Below are 22543 nucleotides of genomic sequence, written 5' to 3' on the forward strand. Positions count from 1 at the left end.
ATCATATGTAATGGTAAAAGACTGAATATTTATCCCATAAGATAAGAAATAGGCAACAATGTCCACTCTCACAACATCCAATAAACATTGTACTGGAAATTGTACACAGGGCAATTAGTCAAGAAAAATAAATACAAAGCAACTAGATTGGAAAGGGAAAAGCCAAAGATTTCTATTAACAGGTGATATCACTCTGTCCATAGGAAATCCTAAGGACTCCACTAAAAAACTTAGAACTAATAAACATTCAGGAAGTTTGTACAATATAAAAACCAGTGTGCAAAAACCAATTCAATTTCCATACACTAGTGATAGACAAGCTAAAACAAAATTAAGAAAACAACCCCAGTTATAACAGCATCTAAAAAAATACTTAGGAATGAATTTAACAAGAGTACAAAACCTGTGCACTGAAGACTACAAAATATCGTCAAAAGAATTCAAAGTTCCAAATAAATGTTAAGACATCCCAAACCCATGGACTGGATAATGTACTGCTGTTAAGATGCCAATTCTTCAAATTTTTCTAAAGATTTAATACAATCTTTATAATATCCCAGATTTTTTTTTTTAAGAAATTGATGTACATGGCAATGTACAAGACGCAGGATAGCCAAAATGCGTTAGAGGAGTCACAGTTCCTGATTTTAAAACTTATTACATAGCAACGGCAATCAAGCTGGTACGATGAGAGCATAATCGTAGATATAGAGACCAAAAGAACAGAACTGAAAGTCCAAAAATAAACCGTTATTGTCATTACGATCAATTGATTTTCAATAGTGTGCCAGGACAAGGTTAATGGCGGGGAGGAGGGAAATAGTCTGTTCAGTAAATGATCCTAAAACAACTGGTAAACTTTATGCAAAAGAAATAAGTCAAACCCCAACTTCATATCATACACAAAAATTAACTCAAAATGAATCATAGACCTGACCAAAAGAATTAATCCTATAAAACTCTTAAAATAAAACATAGGAATAAATCTTTACAGCCTCAGATTCAGCAATGGTTTCTTATACGTGACACCAAAAGTCCAAGTAACAACAATAACAAAAACAATAAAGTGGACTTCATGAAAACTAAAAACTTTTGTAATTTAAAGGACCCCAGTAACAAAGTTACAAGAAAACCCAGAGTGGGGAAAATATTTGCAAATCTATCTGATGAGGGACTTGTATCTAAAATATATAAAGAACTCTTACAATTCACCAATAAAAAGAACCTGATTAAAAACAGGACAAAAGATTAGAATAGGCATTACTCTAAAGATAATGATGATCATGGAACATCAATGTCATTAGTCATTAGAAAAATGACTAATTTCATGCAAATCAGGGGCTTCTGGGTGGCTCAGTTGGTTAAGCATCTGCCTTTGGCTCGGGTCATGATCCCACAGTCCCGGGATCGAGCCCCGCATTCGGCTCTCTGCTCAGCGGGGAGCCTGTTTCTCCTCTCCCTCTGCCTGCCTCTCTGTCTACTTGTGCTCTCTTTCTCTGTCAAAGAAATAAATAAAATCTTTTAAAAATAATAATAGTAATTTCAAACCAATCAAAGCCACAGTGAGATACCATTTCATACCCACTAGAATGGTTATATTTGAACACATAGTCAATAACAAGTAGCATCAAAAACATGGAGAAATTGTGACCTTCATGTATTGATGATGGGCATGTAAAAGGACACACCTGCCTTCTAAAAGTGGTAGATCCCCGAATGGTGAAACACAGGTACTACATGATCTAGCAATGGCATTCTTAGGTATATATCCAAGAAAATGAAAATATATATCTGCACAAAATCTTAGAATGAATGTTCAGTGAAGCATTACTTATAATAGCAAAAAAAGTACAGAGGACTCCAAGTTCATCAACTGATGAACAGATAAATAAAACACGGTATAGCCCTTTAATGGGATATTATTTGTCAATAAAGTGAAAGGAAGCACCAATGCAAGCTACAACACAGATTGTGCTAACTGAGGGGAGCCAGTCACAAGGGATCACACATTATATGAAGTGTTCAGAATGGGTAAATCCATAGAGACAGAAAATACAATAGTGGTTGCCTGGGGCTGGAGAAGACGGGGAGATTGAGGAGAATGGCTAAGCAGTGTGGGATTTCTTTTCTAGGTAACGGAAATATTCTGAATTTGACGATGTGAGGGATACACAACTCAGTGAATATACTAAAACCGTTGAGTTATAATCTTTGAATGGGTGACTGGTATGGCATCTGTGTTATAACTCAAGAGACCTGTTTAAAAAAGAACGCCATTGTGCCTATTACAAAACTGGCCTAAGGAAAAGAAAATTGCTCTCATGCAGTGTTGTTGAGAAAACACTGGACTTGGCAGACAGTTGTGGCTCTAAATGTCACCCGTACAGTTGACTCGGTATGACTCAGAATGAAATGAAACATGCCAAGTCTCGACTGTAATTCCTAGCACAAGGAAGGGAAGAAGGGATTGTTTCCGTTGGAATGGTGGAGTCAAAAGCCCAGAACAGTGAAAGGATGCAGAGTAATGCTGTTAATAGCTGGAGCTGGAGTAAGTAGTGGAATATGACAAAACAATGCGAGTGTGTGTGTGTAAATGGACATAAAATAACATTGTTATGGAACTTTTGTGTAACTAACATATCTGAAACCTAACTAAAGCTCACTTCTTCTTTTGGTAGTACTAATATAGAAAAAAGAACTTGAACAAACCTTTACACATTATCGTGGAATGCTGAGTAATGACAAAAGGAACATCATTTAAGTTTTCAGATCCAAGTGCTAATTCCAGCTGTTTTCCTGAAGATAAAATTTTATGCTACTTTCAAAACTTAGAGCATAAATTTCTCTTAGTAGGATTGCTAGAAGAAAATAAAAATGCAGAGAGTGGACCTCTAAACACTTCTATACACTGTTTTCTGAGTCTTCTGAAGGCAATCGAAAGATAATAAAATGAAATCTCTGTGAAAAAGGAAAATAAAAATCTCAGGGCTTAAAAGAAAATTTCCAGAAATAAAATTTGTAGCTTGAAGGAAATGCAGTATACAAATGCAATAACATTTCTTCTGTCATTTTTCAATGTAAGTACCACAATAAAATGTTTACGTCAATAGTAAATTAATTCTACTTTTTATCTGCTATTCTGAGCCATATGAAATAAACACACACCGGAGAAAGGACAATAACCAAGGATCTGAAAAACATTATAATCGAAACGTAGACTGTGATGTGAGAAGTAATTATAGTTAAGAGTGGAAGAAATGAAGTTGAAATACAACCATGCAGTCTTAGGTATGGTTCTTATTTTAAATTAATTTCCTGACGTTCTGTTTTCCAGAAGTTCTTTTTCACGTCACTGAAGATAATGCTGTGATCAATTATTAAATGGTGACAATAAATACTTTACCTTGGAGATCTTCCACTGTTTCCTGCGCCGGCAACTCCTAAAAAAATGGAAAAAACAAAAATCAATAGGAGACTCAGCTCAGTGCCCATTTCCAGGCAGTCAGCAGACACGGAGCGGCAGTGGCTGGTTTTCCAAACGGCAAGTGGGGAAGAGACGATACACTGTCCTCTCTGAGTCAGCTTCTCATCAGATGGAGAGCAAAACCGAATACAAAATACAGGTAAGTGCAGATCTCTCAACAAGACCACTGCACTATGATAAAAGGCGTTTGATAATTAAGGAGGTAAAAAGGAGAGAGAAGAATGTACAACTCTGTATGACGTGAATAAAGCCCTGTAAGTTTCATCCAGAGCAAAGGGGTTTATTGACTTCCCAAGAGACAGGTGCGATTTACTGCAGAGTGGCACAGCTGATCCCAGGGGAAGACAGCGAAAGACAGGCAGGAGAGGAGGAAAGAAGTCAAGGTCGGCTGATCCGCTTTTCGGGACAGAGCCACAGGCCCGGCAGGGTAGGGCAGCCAGCAGACCAGCCCAGGTGTGGTGTGTCCAGCACCTGCCAAGTGTTCATTTCATGGCCAAGGGCTCCCCTGACGTCACTTCTGCACTCTGAGATGTGGCACACTACCAGCACGAGGGCAGTATCCACAACTAGAATTTCTACCTTTGCACACACTCCCATTCTAGGCAGGATCAACACTGTGCAACAAGAACAGCAAGAAACGGAAAAAACACACACTGACCAGTGGCCCAGAGGAGTGGTGAGAGTTTATGTTTTGGCCCCTGGAGCTGCAGCGAAGCGGAGGCGTGGAGAGGCTGGGAAGAGCTTCCTCCTTTTTGCCGCTGTTAATCTGCCTGTTATTGCTAAAGCACAGAGAAGCAGAGCAGTGATGTTATCAAAGTGAACTAGGACTTTACATTGTCCCAAACCAACTCCTTTCCCTAGATTCTATTTTGTAATATTCACTGTATTCAAATGCTGTTTGTAAGGGAGAATAATGGATCTTCTTTTAAAATAAGACATGCTTTCTAAAGGAACTGTCAGAAATAAGGGCAAGAATAGTGACAATGACATTCAAGAATCACTTGATTTTTCAGCTCTGGGCAGTGTATTACTTCAATATTAACAAACACAGATATTCTTTTTGAAACTACTCTGGCATGCACTAAGCACTTAGATGACAAGATAAAAATGCTGGAGTAAAATATTTTGCTGTGTTAAGCCTAATGCAAGTGAATTCCAGAGCACGGTATAAGGTCACATTAATAGCTAAATCATCTTGATTATCAATATCAATTTTATGCTTAAGTGTATGCTCCAAGAGAAGAAAAATGTACATATTTGTATCTGTCCATATTGGTGTATTTTTATAAACAACTGGTAAATGAAAAAAAAAATTTTTTTAACCAAAACTAAAACATTTAAATTATGAACCAACACATGAATAGAAAGGTTACCTTGGAATTTTGTGATTGGTTATATGTTCCTTGTTGGCCTCTTTGTCTTTATTTGGCTTTTCTTTCTTTCTAGAGGGCTTCTGCTGAATTACTTCTCCTTTATCGAACATGAGGTGTAGACGGTAACTGACCAGTTTGATGATTGTGAAGAATACAGTCACTGAACTGCAGTAAAAAAACGCAGTGATAGCATTTGGAGGAAAAGCCTAAAGAGGAGAAAAGAAAGAAAAAATTCATGCATTTGCAGGATGTTCTTTTGTATTAAATCTGAAAGCACTGTCAGACTATTCACTGAATACAAACTGGGCAAGATCTCAAATTTTATTGGCTTTACAAGTTTTCCTGGTTGTGATGCCCAAGGAGAAAGAGCTGCTATCTTTTTAGGTTGTTTTAAAAATCTTTGTTTCTCAGGTTCTGGTACGAGTTGTGTGGATGCCCAACATTTCGTTTGCAGGCAGGAGTCCCACAGAAAAAAGGGTGTTTTACACTCAGCCTTCCCATGTCCTAAGAGTTCTTTCCCGAGCCTGGTCTGGCTTTCCTGCACGTCTGCTTGTAGCAAAGCCAGAAGAAAGGCCTTTGAGATGTTGTTTCCTTCAACAAAGCACAAAAAGTCTTGTTGAGAACAGAGGGAAGAAGGAAGGAGAAAGGTTAATGTAACGTCTCCCCCCTTCCTTCCTTCCTCCCTCCCTTCCTTTTCTGCTCTCCTGTAGGCTAACACTATCAGGACATGTATTTCCCTAGTGGTTTAATGCAGGCAAGGAGCCACAAAATGGCACACCGGGGGTGCCTGGGTGGCTCAGTGGGTTAAAGCCTTTGCCTTCGACTCGGGTCGTGATCCCAGGGTCCTGGGATCGAGCCCCACATCAGGCTCTCTGCTCGGTGGGGAGCCTGCTTTCTCCTCTCTCTGCCTGCCTTTCTGCCTACTTGTGATCTCTGTCTGTCAAATAAATAAAAAACTTTTAAAAAATGGCACATTGCTTCCAAAAGGAAGATAGTTACATTAGTGTAAAAGGATCTGAGCGTAGAGATCATGGTAAAGTTCAGTTCAGTTCTGTCCAATCCCCTCAGGAAACAAAAATAATCACTAGGATCCAAGCAACTGTCCCATTCTGCAGGCTCCCCCACATAGCATCCTAATTCTCTCCCAGGACCATGGAGAACCGCAGGTTCTTTACTCCTTCCTAAACTAAATTCTTATCTTTGGAGATTGAAATAGATCCCAGTGTCTCAAGGTAATATGAGGGACAGCCTCAATAAAAAGCAAGACGCTTTTATCAATGCACCTCACTAAAGGATCTCAAGAAATCATCCAGTGATAAGTATAGTCTCTCCTTCAACCTGAACCTGATGGGCCTGTGGACAACATGGCCCAACCCACCGTGGTCCCACAACAGTCCATCATCTAGGTAAGACTGTTCCATAAACAACATGGCCACACAAAAAGAATAAAGAAAAAGGAAAACTACACTGACTTGCTTTTACTTCACGGGAAAAAGGTCCACAAATAAATATAAATTAATAAATAAGTGAATGAAAGATTAAGTAAAACAAATTAGATAGATGATGACAATAGATAATGAGCAAGAGAGAGAAATAAAGTCAGGTTCCCTACCTGGAAGCAGATAAGTTTCCCATTTACACACAGACCTCCTGAGGAGAAGCTGGAATGAACTTTGAGGAATACAGAGAAAAATTAAAAGAGAAAGAGAGACAGGGGCCACCAGTAGTCCCCAGCACTTATTCTTAGCATGTCTATATATTTCAGGTCTAAAAAATTCAGGCTAAAGCTAGAGAGTGAGTTTGAAGAAACTGGTAAAGGAAGACTAAAATGCAGCAAATGTCCTGAGACTAGATCAGCATCCTGTCAGACACAAATTATATTCAAAGTTGTTTAAATTATAATGTAACATGGGCTTCGTAGTACTCTGGTTAGTGGGGCCACAGAGAGAATTTGTGCTCACTAAACACGGGGCCCCTGCATTTTCCAGCTTCCTTTGCTGTCAGGCTAGGGTCATGTGACTACTTTTGGCCCATGGACGATGAGAAGCGGCTGGCGTTGCATCAAAGCCTGGACAGTTATGAGCTAGGGCTTCCTCCATCTCATGCTTCTCTTTAGTTGGCAATCTCAGAGGCCACGTTTCTAAGACATTTCATCTGCAAGAGGGCAGAGCTTCCTGCAGCCTGGGTACCTGGTGACTCTGGAACAAGGCCCTTACCAATCTGAGATGGACATGTACTAGAAGTGAGAACTTAATCCTTTGATTCATTAAACCACTGAGATTTGGGGGTTTAACTGCTGTGTCAGCTAGCGCTGATTAACCCAATACTGAGGGTTCCATTTCCATAAGGAAGCTTCCATTCAAACTATATTAGAAATAAATGGGGTAAGAAGCCCTCAGGTATTAGGAAGAGAAGGCTAGGGAAGGTGAGAGAGAAAAGATTACATATGGATATTGGGATAATTCATTTGGAAAGAAACTGACTTGCCACAGTAAGAAGAGGTACTTTTCAGTTTACCCTCACAAATATAGAGGCAGCCCTGACTTGGTAGTGTTGAAATTAAGAGAAGGCAAGAAGTTACAATGAGGTTCAGTATCTAGTTTGCAACCCAGGTGAGAAAAGGCCCTTGACTCATTTTTTACAAAAAACCACTGGCACTTTGTCACTTCCCCAAAAGCCCAGAGACCTCACCAGGCCATAATGAAAGACAGCGATTTTACTGAAAATTTCCAGGGAGAGAGGAAAAGTTTTACAACATGCTAGAGATGGCACATTATTCCTTCCCAAAATTCCCTAACCTCCTTTAAAAGCTCTCCCTTCAGAAGACCTTGCAAACAGAATCTAGAATCTTCCCAAATATCCCCTTTTTAAAAAAATTAACATAAAATGTATTATTTGTTCAGGGGTACAGGTATGTGAATCAATCAGGCTTACACATTTCACAGCACTCGCCATAGCACATGCCCTCCCCAGCGTCCATCCCCCAGCCAACCCATCCCTCCCATTCCCCAGCAACCCTCAGTTTGTTTCCTGAGATTAAGTCTTTTATGGTTTGTCTCTCTCTCTGGTTTCATCTTGTTTCATTTTTTTCCCTCCCTTCCCCTACGATCCTCTGTCTTATTTCTCAAATTCTTCGTATCAGTGAGATCATATGATAATTGTCTTTCTCTGATTGACTTATTTCACTTAGCATGATACCCTCTAATTCCATCCACGTTGTTGCAAATGGCAAGATTTGGTGGGGTTTTTTGATGGCTGCATAGTATTCCATGGTATACATAAACTATATCTTCTTTATCCATTAATCTGTTGATGGACATCTAGGCTCTTCCCATAGTTTGGCTATGGTGGACACTGCTGCTATAAATATTGGGGTGTACATGCCTCTTCGGATCACTACACCAAATATCTTTTTTTAATGTCATGTAATTAAGCTCTGCTCAGGCTCCTCCAATTGTACATTTCCAGGGATACCACTCAAAATTACTTTCAAGGCCATTTTACTTCTGACATCATTATGCTCAGTCAACAAAAGATCATCAGTTCCTAGGATTTTCTGTCCTTTATAAGTATGAATGCAAGGAGAGGAGAGGGATTTAGGAATAAATGTGTCATGATGAGCAGTTTTTAATTGGCTTTTAATTTCTGTCAAAGATTCCACCCCACCCCCCCATATTAGGTTGATTCAGATTTTGAATAGAGGTTTATTTGTTTCAGGAAAATCATACTTTTTTTCTTTGTTTCAATGAACTTATCATTATAACACTTCTAATTAATAGGAGGCCATATTTTTCACAATTATATCCTTGGACAAAGCAAAGTTGTATGTTGTTCTCTGACACATTATTAATATTGTCTAGTAGTATAACAATGCATTTTACCAAAATTTCCTGACAAAATGTAATGAAAAACAATATGCTGTTACGAACTAAGCAATTACAAATATACTTGCATGGCTCACAGAACTGGACTTGTTGGGTTTTGGCGCCATCTAGAAGAATCTGTCTTCATGGACACCCAGACCACGCACCGTTCTCCCAGATGGAACCCACCTCTGTTCCTTGAGGTTCATAGCTCAGGCTCTCTCATAGAGTGTACCCACTCTTTTTAAAAAAAATTTTGTTGTGGTAAAAAATATATAAGATAAAATTTACCCTCTTAACTTTTTGTAAGTGCACAGGTCGGTGACATTCAGTACATTCACGTCATTGTGCAGCCATCGCCCCCCATCCATCTCTGGAACTTCTCCATCAGTCCAGACTGCAAGTTTATGCCCATTCAATGGTAACTCCCCATCTCCTCCTCCCCCAACCCTGGCTACCCACATTCTATTTCCTGTCTCTATGAATTTGACTCTTCTAGGTACCTTATGTCATTGGAATCATGCAGTATTTGTCCTTTTGTGACTGGATCATTTCCCTTAGGATAACATCCTCAGGGTTCAGCCTTTATCGCAGCATGGGTCAGAATTTCTTTCCTTTATAGGGCTGAACAATATTGTGCTCATTCATTACACATTTTGCTTATCCATTCATCCATTGATGGACATTTGGCTTGTTTCCATCCCTCCGTTACTGTGAATAGGGCTGCTCTGAACTTGGGTGTTCAAATACCTCTTGAAGACCTGCTTTTAATCCTTTTGGATATATATCACGAAGTGGAACTGCTAGATCAAGCAACAATTCTCTGTTTAATTTTTGGAGGAATCTCCAACCTGTTCTCCATAGTAGCTGTGCCATCTTATATTGCTCTGGCTTTTTACTGCAGGTTAATGGCGTATTACTGGCCATCTCTTGAGTGGCCTGGAGAGATCAATACTCTGGCTGAGCGGGTCCTACCCATAAATAATGCTGGTGCCCAGTGAGGATAATCCACTTCTGAAGGCTTCTGTCTGCAGACATAAAGAAGGGCGCTCTTGGGGATTCAAACTTTACCGATGCCTATTTCATAAAGGAACCTCATCCATATACTTCCACAAACTAATTTTGCAGAAGGATTCTGGAAATGATTTTTTCATCTTAAAAAAAAGGAGGAAGCTGGAGCATAAATGAGTCACACTTCCACGCTGATAAGCACATGTATCTCTTTCTGCCTACAAGTTACTTACCTAGCCACAGCCACGACCTGATGGAGAACCAAGGACTCAAAAGAAAAAAATTTTTAATGTCTTCTGGGCAGTCAAAACACATCGCTGTTACAGAGAAACTCCTCTCCACTCGTATGGTTTCCAGGAAAGGGAACTCTTCCCTCTACAGACTGGCCTCTTTGTGCTTCTAGCTCCTTCCTCAGTGATTCCTGTCCAGCATTTTGGGGAGCAGGAACCAGGCATGCTATCCCCTCTCTCTCAGAACCCAGCCCTGATGGAGGAGGTGTGAGTCTGGGTGGCATCTCTCCGTATTACAAGGTTCCAGCACCAGTCCTGAGTCAAAGAGCTCAATGCTTCCCACACAGCCCCTGAACAGCTAGATAAAGCTCCATGACTCTAGGGCTCACAATTAGGAAGTCTACCTACCTGCAGATAGAGCACATTTCCAAATAATAGCTTAATTTGCAATAAGAATTTAATTTGAATAAGAATTCTGTCTCCTTGAATATTGTCTCCTTTGAGTTGCTCAGAAAAAAAAGAGGAGCTATTGATTGGACTGCCAAGTCTACACACAAAGGTTATGACCTTGACTGGAAGGGTAGTCACTCAGAGCAACAGTTGGAAGCTTTGTGCTCTTACTTTAGGCATAATTTATTTATGTGGCACATTAGATGCCTAATGGTATCCTAGCCCACCACAGAAATTAGAAGGGGAAATGAGGAATGAGTACAAATGACCACAATAATGTAACAAGACATGCTAAATGACTGTGTACAATAGTTGAGAAAGTAAAAAAAAAAAACAAAAACAAAAACACCCTATGAAAAATCAAGTCACTTGTGTGGTCATTTTCTGAGGCATAAACATGTCCCAGTCATTCCCTGAGAACATCACTACAAAAACATAATAAGCTATCCAGGTGGACAATGATTATGTTCAATGACATTCAATATGAGAAGAGAGAAGGCAGGAAATTGTAAAACTGTCAATGTGGTTAAAGTAAATTGAATTTTCCTGCTTTCAGGTTAAGCTTCAAGTAATTTAGCAAACGTCTATACTCAGAGTATGTGGCCTAATGAATTAGGCATTAATCCGCTAAATGTAGCGTGCTGTCTCTGACACACATCCGCCATGTGCTCGAATGGTTCTCCGTGGGCCAGCGTGCTCCCTCTGGCTGTGAGGAAACGCCCCATGTGGGGATCTGTGCTCAGGGAAAGAACCCCCTTCTTCATGTTTCTGGGAACCTAACTAGCTCTTGACTATTAGAAGATTCTAGGTTATTCTAAAAAGACAGGGCGCACTGAACAACTGTTGCCTTCTCTGCTTCAGAGCTAACAGAGAGCTCCCTCTTATTCATCCATTTTGTCAGACTAGGAGAGAAGAGCTTTGGCCATCTGACCATCTATTCCTCATCCATCTGTCCGTCCATCCAGTCACTCAACAGACACATGTGGAATGTTGTGTCAAGACAGTAGTTCCAACGGCTTCCCTCAGGTAGGATTTTTGAGTCCTACTGAAGTCAACCGTAACCCCTTGGAAGAGGGAAAATCAGACCACAGGACAGAGAAGTATAAACATTTCTCCGCATTTCTATACATGAAGGGACAGACAGGTTTTCACATCCTAAATAACAGTTCATTACCTATCTCGTGACGCTCACATTATGAAAAAAACAACAAGAAACGCATTTAATACTGTCTCGGAAAAATCTGGAACTTGGGATTTTATCTTGAAACCAGAATGAGCTGCACAGTCCTGTGGATACCGAGAATGCGGATGAGAGCTCCGGAAGGCAGACGTGTGAGAAGGCACGCAGGTGTTGGAAACTCCTGGCAGGATACCGGGGTGGGGAGGGGCTCTCCATGCAGCACCCTCAGAAGTAGGCCAGCCTTGCAAAAAAATGCTTGCTGAAAAATGGTGACGTGAGTAGAATCAAGAACTCTGACTGGTTCTCAAAAGATAGCCCAGCAGTCCTCTATCTTGCCAAGGAACATGCATGAAAAGACCATCACGTGTGCTCTTGGGTCTGCCACTTGACTGCTTCGGGGCCTGTCTGTCTGTTTTTCTGATGTGCTGTGGTTTCTCTGAGCTCCTGGGCCGCCTCCTTTGTGTGCAGCTTGCATGAGAGAAATGCTGGGTATGGAAGTGGCAAGTGTTTGACATTCACCAAGGCAGTAGCAAGGCAGTGCTGCAGGGACCAACAAGAGGGGAAAACAGCCAAAGGCTGCAGAGGCCAACTGGAGACGGGCATGCAAAGGAGAATCTCTGTGGGCCTGAGTACTGTGCAAACCATTTAGAAAGCTGGTGCCTGCAATTACTGACTCCTTTCTCTCTCCTCTTCTCATGAAGAATGTGTATGGTGGACAGCTTAGTCAATGGGTGCCCAGGACAGTCAAGAAATCCACATGTGTGTTGTCTTCCGTTTCAGATGGTCACAGTTTAAGAGGAGACATTTCATTTCCATGTTGAATGTACACTGAGCTAAACTGGTTGAACCATCGGTAAACTCACTGAAGGCCAAGGGATGTCAATCTCCAGGCAGTGATAAGCTCAACCAGGAATCTCTACAGATAGTGAGTTTGAATATCATTGAGTATCAATGTCGTGTGTTTCCTAATAGAAAAGTGTGATTTCAGTTTTACAATGAGACTTTAGTAATGTGATTGCTTATCAAAATATAAACCATACCTGATCAATTCTCTATTTGATAGATAAATCTAAACTTACACCTTCATTTTTCATAAGGAATTTCAGATTCCTTTGTGTTTTTAAGTACTCTCAAAACCCAAATGACAGAGAAAATGTTTAGTGTCATGAAATTTCAAATGTTCCAGTTAATATTTAAATGTAATGAATTAAATACTGTATTAATTCTTAAGCAATAGTCTTCAAAATCAATTATACGAAAAGATTAAAATCAACCAGCAGTGCTGCTTTTTAAAGGGAATAGCAAGACAAAAATGAATTGAATTTATAAACTTTTTCTTTACACCCTCTGCGTCACAAACACGCAGAAGCCACAATGTTGTCTGAAGCACAGAAGAGGGGGTTGGTTCACAGCTCCAGGGGAGAGGCTGAGCTAGAAGGGGTCCCTGCACAGGCTCCAAGCCCACCTGCAGAGTCTGCACACCTTCCCTCGCTCTGCCTGCTTTTCAGCATACTAGGCAGAAACTGGACGTTGGTATACCTCAGGATCCTTTCCTTCTACTCAATGGCGAGTGTCTTTGGTTTGATTCTTCATAGCCCAGAGCTACCAAGGACCGCTCAGTGGGCTTCTGCTCCTTCCTGTGCAATGGTGTCTTTCAATCGAATGGAAGTTCTACGGGCATTTGAGGTCCAGCAATTTCTCATCATGCAACATGCTCAGCTTGTCTGGCCCCTGCTCTTTAGATGCTACTGGGACATTTACTTGAAATGCCACTGTGATAAAATCATTGAGATGAACCTCAAAATGCTCCTTACAAAAACTGCCAGTGCTTCTTGGGGGCAGTTACTTCTCTCAATCTAGAACCATTGTGCCTACTTAACTGTAACATAGGGAGTAGATATTATCACACTGCAGTGAGGGCCGCTAGAGCCATGGGCTTCACCCACTAATATCCTACAATGACCCACCTCATTCTTTCACCCTAGAGCTACTCAAGCCCAGTACTACTGACATCTCAGGCTGAGCAGTTCTCTGTTGTGGGAGCTATCCTGGGCACCAGAGAATGTAGCGGCATCCCTGGCCTGGACACACCAGGCACCAGTAGCAACCCCTCCAGTGTGACAGCCCAGATCATCCCCCCACATCACCAACTGTCCCTGGAGGGGGTACAGACATGACCTCCTCACTGAAAACCACTACTTAGCCCATCAATGTATATGTGACTACCTTGTACCAAACACGGAGATAGAAAAAACGTAGTCCCTGTACTCACAGAGTTCAAAGTCAGGATAGATGAGGAGACGATTACAAGACAGAGGAGCAGGGGTGTCATTCTGGTCCACTGAATTGCGTCTAACTCAGACTGAGAGGTGGGGGTAAGAAGCCAAGGAGATGATTCCAGAACAAGCGGTCATCTGTGAAAACGTGAAGGATCCTGAGACAAGGCAGGCAGAAGGCACACTGCGCAGAAGCACTGAGCCTTCCAGGAAGGCACATGTTCCAGAATAAGACACATGGGGCACCCCAGTGAGAGCAGAGCGATAACACACAAAGAGTCTCACACACCACATGCCTGGGAATTCCATCACTACCATGAAGAAAGAGCGTAGAAGACTGTTGAAGCACGGAAGCCAAAAGGTGCTGCCCGTAGTCTACAAGGCCATCAGAGTGCATGGCAGGCTGGTTGGAGAAGCAGCATTAGCCACGGGGAGACCAGACAGAGGTGGACTTACTTGGGGAGTTTAATGAAATCATCTGTGTGGATGCCCCCTGTGCAACACAAACTCTGAATTTCCACAAAATCACGGCAAGAACTGCAAAGTGCAATCTATATAAACTATTATCTCTGCTCTCTTATATCAGCATGAGAAACTCCAAAGACATCCCTAAAAGAAACAACTGAGGCCACCAACATCAATGGCAGGACTGTTGGAATAAATGAATGATCTTGTAAGGGGACGACTGGGAAGGAGCCACCATATGGTAAAGTTGTCACATTTTTTTTTTAAATTTTAAAAAGTTCTTATTTATGGAAAACAGTATGGCAGTTCCTCCAAAAATTAAAAATAGGATAACCATATGACCCAGCTTCCACTTCAACCCAAAAGAAGCGAAAGCAAGGTCTCCCGGAGACTTCTGTGCACGCATGTTCATAGCAGCATTTATTCTTAACAGTAAGAGGAGAAGCAGCCCAGTGTCCCTCCGAAGATGAATAAACAAAATACGGTGTATATATAAGGTGAACTACAGTTCAGCCTCAAAAAGGAAGGAAATTCTGATATATGCTGCAACACAGATGAATCTTGGGGACTTGCTTATGTTAAGGGAAATAAGCCAATCACGAAAAGCCCCCCAGTACTCCATGATTAGACTTAAACGACAGATCCACAGTGATCAGATTCATAGAAGGAGAAAGTCATATGGTGGTTACCGGGGACTCGGCGGAGGGGACGTGGGGGTTGTTTAAGGAACACAGAGTTTCAGATTTTGCAAGATGAAAACGTTTTGGAGACTGTTTGCACGACCATGTGAATATGCTTAACACGACTGTACACTCAGAAATGATAAAGACGGTCAGGGCACCTGGGTGGCTCAGTCGCTTAAGCATCTGCCTTCAGCTCAGGTCATGATCCTGGGATCCTGGGATCGAGCCCTACATCGGGCTCTCTGCTCAGCAGGGAGCCTGCTTCCTCCTCTCTCTCTCTCTGCCTGCCTCTCTGCCTACTTGTGATCTCTGTCTCTCAAATAAATAAATTTTTTAAAAAAATCTTTAAAGTTATGTGTGTCTTACAATTTTTAAAGTAATTATTATTTTATAGCACTTGAGATTATGTATGGCATTTTCCACCTGGGAAATAAGAACACGTGAGCTCTTTCTGCCTGAAGACAGCCACTCAGCGGGACCAACTCCTCAGAATGCCTGCTGATCCGCCCCAGAAGACCCCCTCAAGATCAAATTGCATCCACTCAAGTGTCCACTGCCCAGAGCAAGCTAGAGATAAAAGCCCCTGCGGAGTGAGCTGGACCACAGAAGGGGCCAAGCTGCCTCCCTATTCTCTCAGCCTCTCACAGGCCCATGCTGAAAGCGCACTCCGTGCAGATGCTGTGTCTGGTGCGGGGGAGGGAGCCGTGGACAAAACATGCAATGTCTGTCTTCAAGAAGCCTCTGTGATACCACAGACTAATTACAGCTAATTACAAAATTAATTTATTTTTGTCCAACAAGGGGACCTAGCCTAGTCGGGAGTACCAGGGAACAGTCCTGTATGAAACTGGCATTTAACTTGAGCACTGAAGAATGAACTAGAGGTGACTTGGAGAGGTGCATGGGGGGAGATTTCAGGCCATGGGGACAGCTGTAAAATCTTTAAAGCGGCCTCAGAGGTGGGGAGCTCTTCGGAGCTGAGCCCTGGGGAGAGGCGGGAAGAGAAAGGAGTGAGATGAAGATGAGAATTCAGGAAGAGGCGGAGGGCCTCTGGGCCCCTTTAGGCCTGCCTCAGCTCTGCGGGGAAGCCCCTAGGGGCTGGCTTGCTCCTTTCCCTTCCTCTGCTCCCCAGTGCACCAGAAAGTCCCTCCCAAGCACCATTTTAACCACATCACTGCCCTGTGCAAACACCAACACTCAACTCTGCAGCACCACTTAAAATCCTTCCAAACCTTTTCACGGCAAGACCCCCTTGAGCCTCTAGGTGTGTGCTCTGGGGTCCTCCACTGAACGCAAAACCCCGGACCAACCTGGCCTCTAAGAGTAAACTGCCTAGATGGTGAGATGAGATGAACACGCATCAGGGAGCATACAAACAATGCACACTGGCGCACAACTGACGGGCTCGCTCAAGTCAACTGTCCTACCTGAGCGTGAGGCTGCCCACTTAGGGGCAGTGGAGGAAATCTTAGAGAAGAGGAGCTGTTGTCAAGGGCCTCACGGGGAAGCTAGGCTTTGAGCATGATGCCGGAAAATGATAACACAAGACATGGAGCAGGAGTCTAGGGAATGGTGGGTGCCAGGCACATTCCATTAGCACAGTCGCAACAGGCAAAGCTATCAGAGTGGCCTGACTCTCAAGGGAGAGAGAAGATAATGAACTACAGAGCTGGATTGAAGAGAGAAGGGGGAAATGAAGCCACACAGAGAACACGAAGATGCAATGAATGACAAGTGCAGGAGGAAGAAGGCAGAATATACTCTTCTTTGCAACACCACTGGTTACGTTTACCATTCTTTATTAATCAGTTGGTTAGTGAATGGTTTAGTGTACACTGTATGTTAAGCACTCTGATTTCCAAATCAGCTATGATTTGTGCCACTCACAGAAGGCTATCTCACTTTTATGCACTCTCCTTCCCAGTCTTTATAAATTCCTTGAATGCAAGGGCTGTGTCTCTCTTCAAACATCCTACAGTGCCTGACCCAGTCAGCACCGTGCCCTCTCTTGGCTTCAGCAGTTATGCCAGGCCTTGGTCTCCCTCATGTTCAAGGCTCCCAAACGATGGCAAGGACAAACTGAGCTTTCCTCAGGAGCTGACAAAGCCAAGTGCTGGGAGAAGTCACGAGAAGTAGCTGACTCACGGTAAGGTGCTGGGGCTTCCACCTCGGGCTGCCTTAAGATTCCCCTGAGATGACTAGTATAGGATGGAGGGAGAAAGAATCCTGCAGCAGAGAGCACATGAAGGAGACCACAACCTTGAGAAGCAACTTACTCCCACGATGGAAAGGGGCACATGGGCCCCCATCTCATGAGTCAGAGAGAGAAAGAATTCTTAAAGGATTGTGCCTGTGGTGGGAGTATGGGGTACACTTCTGTGAGATGGGGTGGAGAGATCTAAGAACTGAAGGTTTTCTGACAACCAAGGGATATGAATAGGATTGTATGTTTTTTCTTTGGTGTTATCCCTGCTTCTCCATTCATCTGCGGATGGACACATGGACACCCCCGACTCTGTTCCTTTCTGGAGCCAACCACAGCCCAGCTGCAGCTCCAGGAGAAAGTCTTGCTAACAGAGCAGTTGATCGGGGTAGTAGAGATGAGCCTTTCAGCATCCTGTATTGTTTCCATATTCCATCACTGATGTCTGGTCCTCCAATAGGGTCATCCCACTCCTAAATACATACCATGGATGCTCAAATGGACTCATCTTGGATGGGAACCTACAAATTTGCCCCCATAGCCTTTTAACATAACTTCAGTATTTTTCAATAGCTGCTTTGACTTTGGACTCCTACGTTTTCTGGCCCAGATCTGGGATGGGCTGTTTCTTCAATGAGCCTTTGTTCCTTCTGGAAGGAAATGGCATTTAGAGCCCAGAATCTGAGTGTGGGATTTGCACATTCTTATTGAGTTATTGTTGCTTTAGGTGTTTTAATAGAGCTAAAAAATACATTTTTTTTTTTAATTTGACAGACAGAGATCACAAGTAGGCAGAGAGGCAGGCAGAGAGAGAAGGGAAGCAGGCTTCCCAGAGAGCCCAATGCGGGACTTGATCCCAGGATCATAATCCAAGCCAAAGGCAGAGGCTTTAACCCACTGAGCCACCCAGGGACCCCCAAAAATACATATTCTTCAAGGAAAAAAAAATAAATCATGATTTCAGTGGGCATTTCCAGTTCAAATGAAAGATGACAAGGATCTATGTAACTTCTGGGATTTGATTTATATGTTTCCTTTCATTGTCAAAATCATGATTCCTCAAAATAATAACATGATTTCTTATTTTCTTTACATATATATATATCATAAAATTTCAAAATAATAATATAAAATTTTATGAGGGCAGTAAGAAAACTAAAGTCAATTTAAGATTTCTTTGTAGCTGTTTTGTCTTTAGATTATACCCCTAGGCTTTGAAGCTCTGTGTTTATTTTCTTAATGATTTTATTTATTTATTTGAGAGAGAGAGACAGCAGATCAAGAGAAAGAGCATGAGCGGGGGTGAAGGGCTGGGGTGGGGAGATGCAGACTCCCCACTGAGCAGGGAACCAAATGCGGGGCTCGATCCCAGGACCTGAGTTCATGACCCGAGCTGAAGGCAAACCTTTAATCAACTGACTCACACAGGGTCCCCAGAAGTTCTGTGTTTAAAGTCATTTAAAATATTTTTTGAGTGAGCCACCAAATTAGGAAACAAGTTCATTTCTTGTTGCTAACTCTGTTGCCTTCCCCCATTCTTTCCCTCAGCTTATTTTTTATCAATTTTTAAAAATTTATTCTTTTATTGTGTCTTCTATACGTACGTCCTTATGTGGAACATAAGCAGCTGGATACATGCTTCATATTTCCCTCCTCCTTTCTAGTCTATACATAGCTTCTACTATTTTTTTTTCCCCACAAGAGTGGGTCCTGGAAATCATTTTTACAGCAGCCTACTTCCTCAACCACGTTCTTCTAACTGCACAGCATTCTGCTATGTGGACATACCAGAATTCATCAGCCAGCTCCGTATCAATAGAGATCTGTGTCTAGTCCTTTGCTATAACAAATAGTGCTCTGGTGACTCACCTTGTACATACATGCCTCTAAATTCTTGAGAATGGCTATTTATTTAAAATACATTAAGTGGGGATGCTTGGGTGGTTTACTGACTCATGATTTCAGCTCAGGTCATGATCTCAGGAGCTTGAGATCAAGTCCCACATCGGGCTCCCCACCCCAGCAGGGAGTCTGCTTGAGATTCTCTCTCTCTCTCTCTGGCCCTCCACCCACTCATGCATGGTCTCTCTCTCTCTCTCTCTCAAAAAATTAATTAATTAATTAATTTTAAGGTGCATTAGGTGCTATCTTTTAAATCTCTGCTATCTAGACATTCCAAAATCACATTATTTTAATACATACTCTTTGGATTATTAGTAAAATAATCATTCACATGCTTATGGGTTATATATGTATGTACCTAGGTATATTTCTCTGTGTCAACTCTCTGTTTGTGTCCCTTTAAGGTGTTTATATTTTCTTTCTTTATTCTTACTTATTCCTAAGAGTCATGCAAGGGTAATAAGTTCCATGAGGATAACAGCCAGATCCAACTTTTTCTCCACTATACTCCCAACACCCAGCCTGGTATCCAGCAAATAGTTACTCAAAAATATTAGTGAATAAATCAATATTTATGATAGTAATGTATGTCTATATGTTTTAAATTTTTCTCATTTTCACAATTTTGCAACTTGGGGAAGTTATTTAGCCTCTCTAAATCTGTTTCTTCTGTGAGATGGGAATAATAGTTCTTAACAGGTTGTTAATTATTTTATTCATATGTTTTCCAAAATTTAATAAGCACTCAAATGTTAGTGTCACTTATCATCACCATCATCATCCTTATGTATGCATCATTAATCAAACCATGGAATAAAAAGTTCAGATAAGATGTTTCACAATAGGAGCCCCTGGCTGGTTCAGTGGGTTAAGCCTCTGCCTATGGCTCAGGTCATGATCTCAGGGTCCTGGAATCAAGCCCCGCATCTGGATCTCTGCTAGGCAGGGAGCCTGCTTCCCCCTCTCTCTCTGCCCGCCTCTCTGCCTACTTGTGATCTCTCTGTCAAATAAATGAATAAATCTTAAAAAAAAAAAAAAAAGATGTTTCATGATAGAGAAAAGGGCAACAGAGCAAATGTTTTTATTATCTGTGTAGACAGTCGGGAGTATTAATAATAATCAATATTATTATTGTATTATATTATAATAATATATATCATACATCATTTATATATTATTGTAATATATAATATCTATATTTTATAATATAATATTATATCAATCAAAAAATAATTATGAAATAAGCCAAGACAGTTGTTTTCTAGAGAAAATATTTGTGTCAGAGATATTTCCTATAGTCAGGGATTTTCATTCTCCCCTGATTATCTAGAATCTAGTTGCCATCTTGAAAGGAAGAAGATGTTATTAAAAGATGAGGGAGACCAAAGGCAAATAAGCACTGGTTCTCTTGATTTTTTTTTTTTTTTTTAGATGATAAAGATTTTGAGGGAAGGAACTAAACCATCCACGGAATCCAATATAAAAAAAAATTACTCAGGTCCCTCATAGTCTAAAACTTCCATATTTAAGATCAATCAATATCAATAAAAGAGTTAAAATTATTTTCATTTGAGCCAATGGTCTTCTTAAAGTACAAGTTTCCCATGATGTGGGAAAAGTATATAATTATTACACAAATGCCACCAAAAAACGTGTAATTGTCACATAAATAGTTAAACAAAGGTTATCTTGGAAACAACAGCAGATTTGAACTTCAAGGAAATCCAACACAAAGAATAACGTCAGGGTTTTCAAACCCCATGTTTAATCATCTGGATCCTGGCTGCAACGTTGCAGTGAGTATACTGAAATAAGCCTGACCACAAACTGTATATGCACTATCAAAACTGTGTCTTTTCTTACCAAGTTAGATTCCATTAGTGGAAAGAGAGAGTGGTATAAAGCACCACACCAGCAGCAGAGGAGAAGTCAGATTGCATCCCCACCTTCCTGCAGTTAGTGGAGGGATAAGCCTCTCTTGAATCCAAACTTCTCCCCAGATATTGTGCCATTTCTCTGCTCCCCGCACGACAGAACCGTTCTCACCAGCTGTCTGCACTCCTTCACCTCCCACTGCCTCTGAAACGCACAGCAATCTGGCTTCAACTCCTGAGCACGCCACTGAGAATATTCTTGTCAATGTCTGTAAAGGGAAACATTTAATGCAAGATGCCATGGTCTCCAGTTTTTTCCTTGACTCACCCATACCACCTGTTTGCCCTACGTCTACAAAGAGCTCCTTGGACCTCACCATCTGAAATGTAATAAGCTCCGAAATGTTAGTATTACTTGTCACCATCACCATCATCTACACATCGTTCATCAATACCACAGGATAATAAACTCAGATATGGTGTTTTGAGAAGAAGCAGGGAACAAGGCAGACGTTTTTACTGCCTGCAGAGAAAGGTAAAGAGGTGGAGATCAAATCTTCCCTCTTTCTCCACATCTTCTCTAGGAGCTCTCACTTAGTCCCTTGATAGTAAATAGAATCTCTACATGGATGATGTTCAAATTCTAACCTCTAGCTACTCTTGCTTCCTATATCTGACTATCTACTCAACATCTACATCTATCTGTTCAACATCTCCACTTTGATATCTAGAAGGAAACTCCAAATTAATATGTATGAAATTAGATGTTTGGTTTCCCTGCTCTTCCCACCAACTGTCCTCTCCTACCTCTCCCATCTTCGGCAATGGAAGCTCATACAGCTGCTGTTCAAACCAGATGACCTTGATTCCTCCCTCATCTTCACTCTTCCACCCCCAAAATGAACGTATCACTAAATCTTATGAAAATACAATTCAAGTGCCTCCCTCTTAATGCCACCACCGTCTCTTGGCTAAGCCACTAAAAAAGCCTCTGAATGTCCCCTTCTATTTCTGCTTTTTCTCTAATCTACCTTCCACCCAGCAGCCAGAGAAAATTTCTTATAAAGTAAAACAACATATCTTTGAAATGTGTTTTCTGAACCACATTAAGATTTTATACTTACAAAAATTATTAAATCAACAAGGATGAAGGGAAAACACTTAAATTATAAATTCACAAATGGACCTAAACATACATCAAACTGACAATGTACTTATGAAAACAAATCAAATATAGAAGTAAAGAATGACTCCCATACAAATATCAAATCATGTGTGGTACACCTGGAACTAACACAATTTTAAATCCCAATTAAAACATTCTTTCAAATAATTAATCCAACTAACTTTATTTTTTTAAAGACTGTTTAAGAGAGAGAGTGAGCGCATGTGCACACGCATGTGCGTGAGTGGGGGGAGGGGCAGAGGGACAAGTCAACTCCCCATTGAGTGGGAGCCCAACACTGGACTGGATCCCAAGACCCTGAGGTCATGACCTGAGCCTGAGTCAGACTTAACCTACTGAGCCACCCATCCAAATAACTTTAGA

General features: G+C 41.4%; 1 protein-coding gene across 1 annotated transcript in view; it reads right to left on the reverse strand.

Annotated features, from left to right (window-relative positions):
* PCNX2 (pecanex 2) overlaps window positions 1-22543 on the reverse strand; it is a 288518-nt gene that overhangs the window by 255136 nt on the left and 10839 nt on the right. Inside the window, 3 exon segments of the mRNA XM_045087258.1 lie at window positions 3404-3440; window positions 4143-4263; window positions 4858-5063. Coding sequence (XP_044943193.1) covers window positions 3404-3440; window positions 4143-4263; window positions 4858-5063 — 364 coding nt within the window.

Source organism: Mustela putorius, unplaced genomic scaffold (assembly GCF_011764305.1).
Source record: "Mustela putorius furo isolate JIRA1106 unplaced genomic scaffold, ASM1176430v1.1 tig00001075_pilon_pilon_pilon, whole genome shotgun sequence".
In the NCBI taxonomy this organism is placed as follows: Eukaryota; Metazoa; Chordata; class Mammalia; order Carnivora; family Mustelidae; genus Mustela; species Mustela putorius.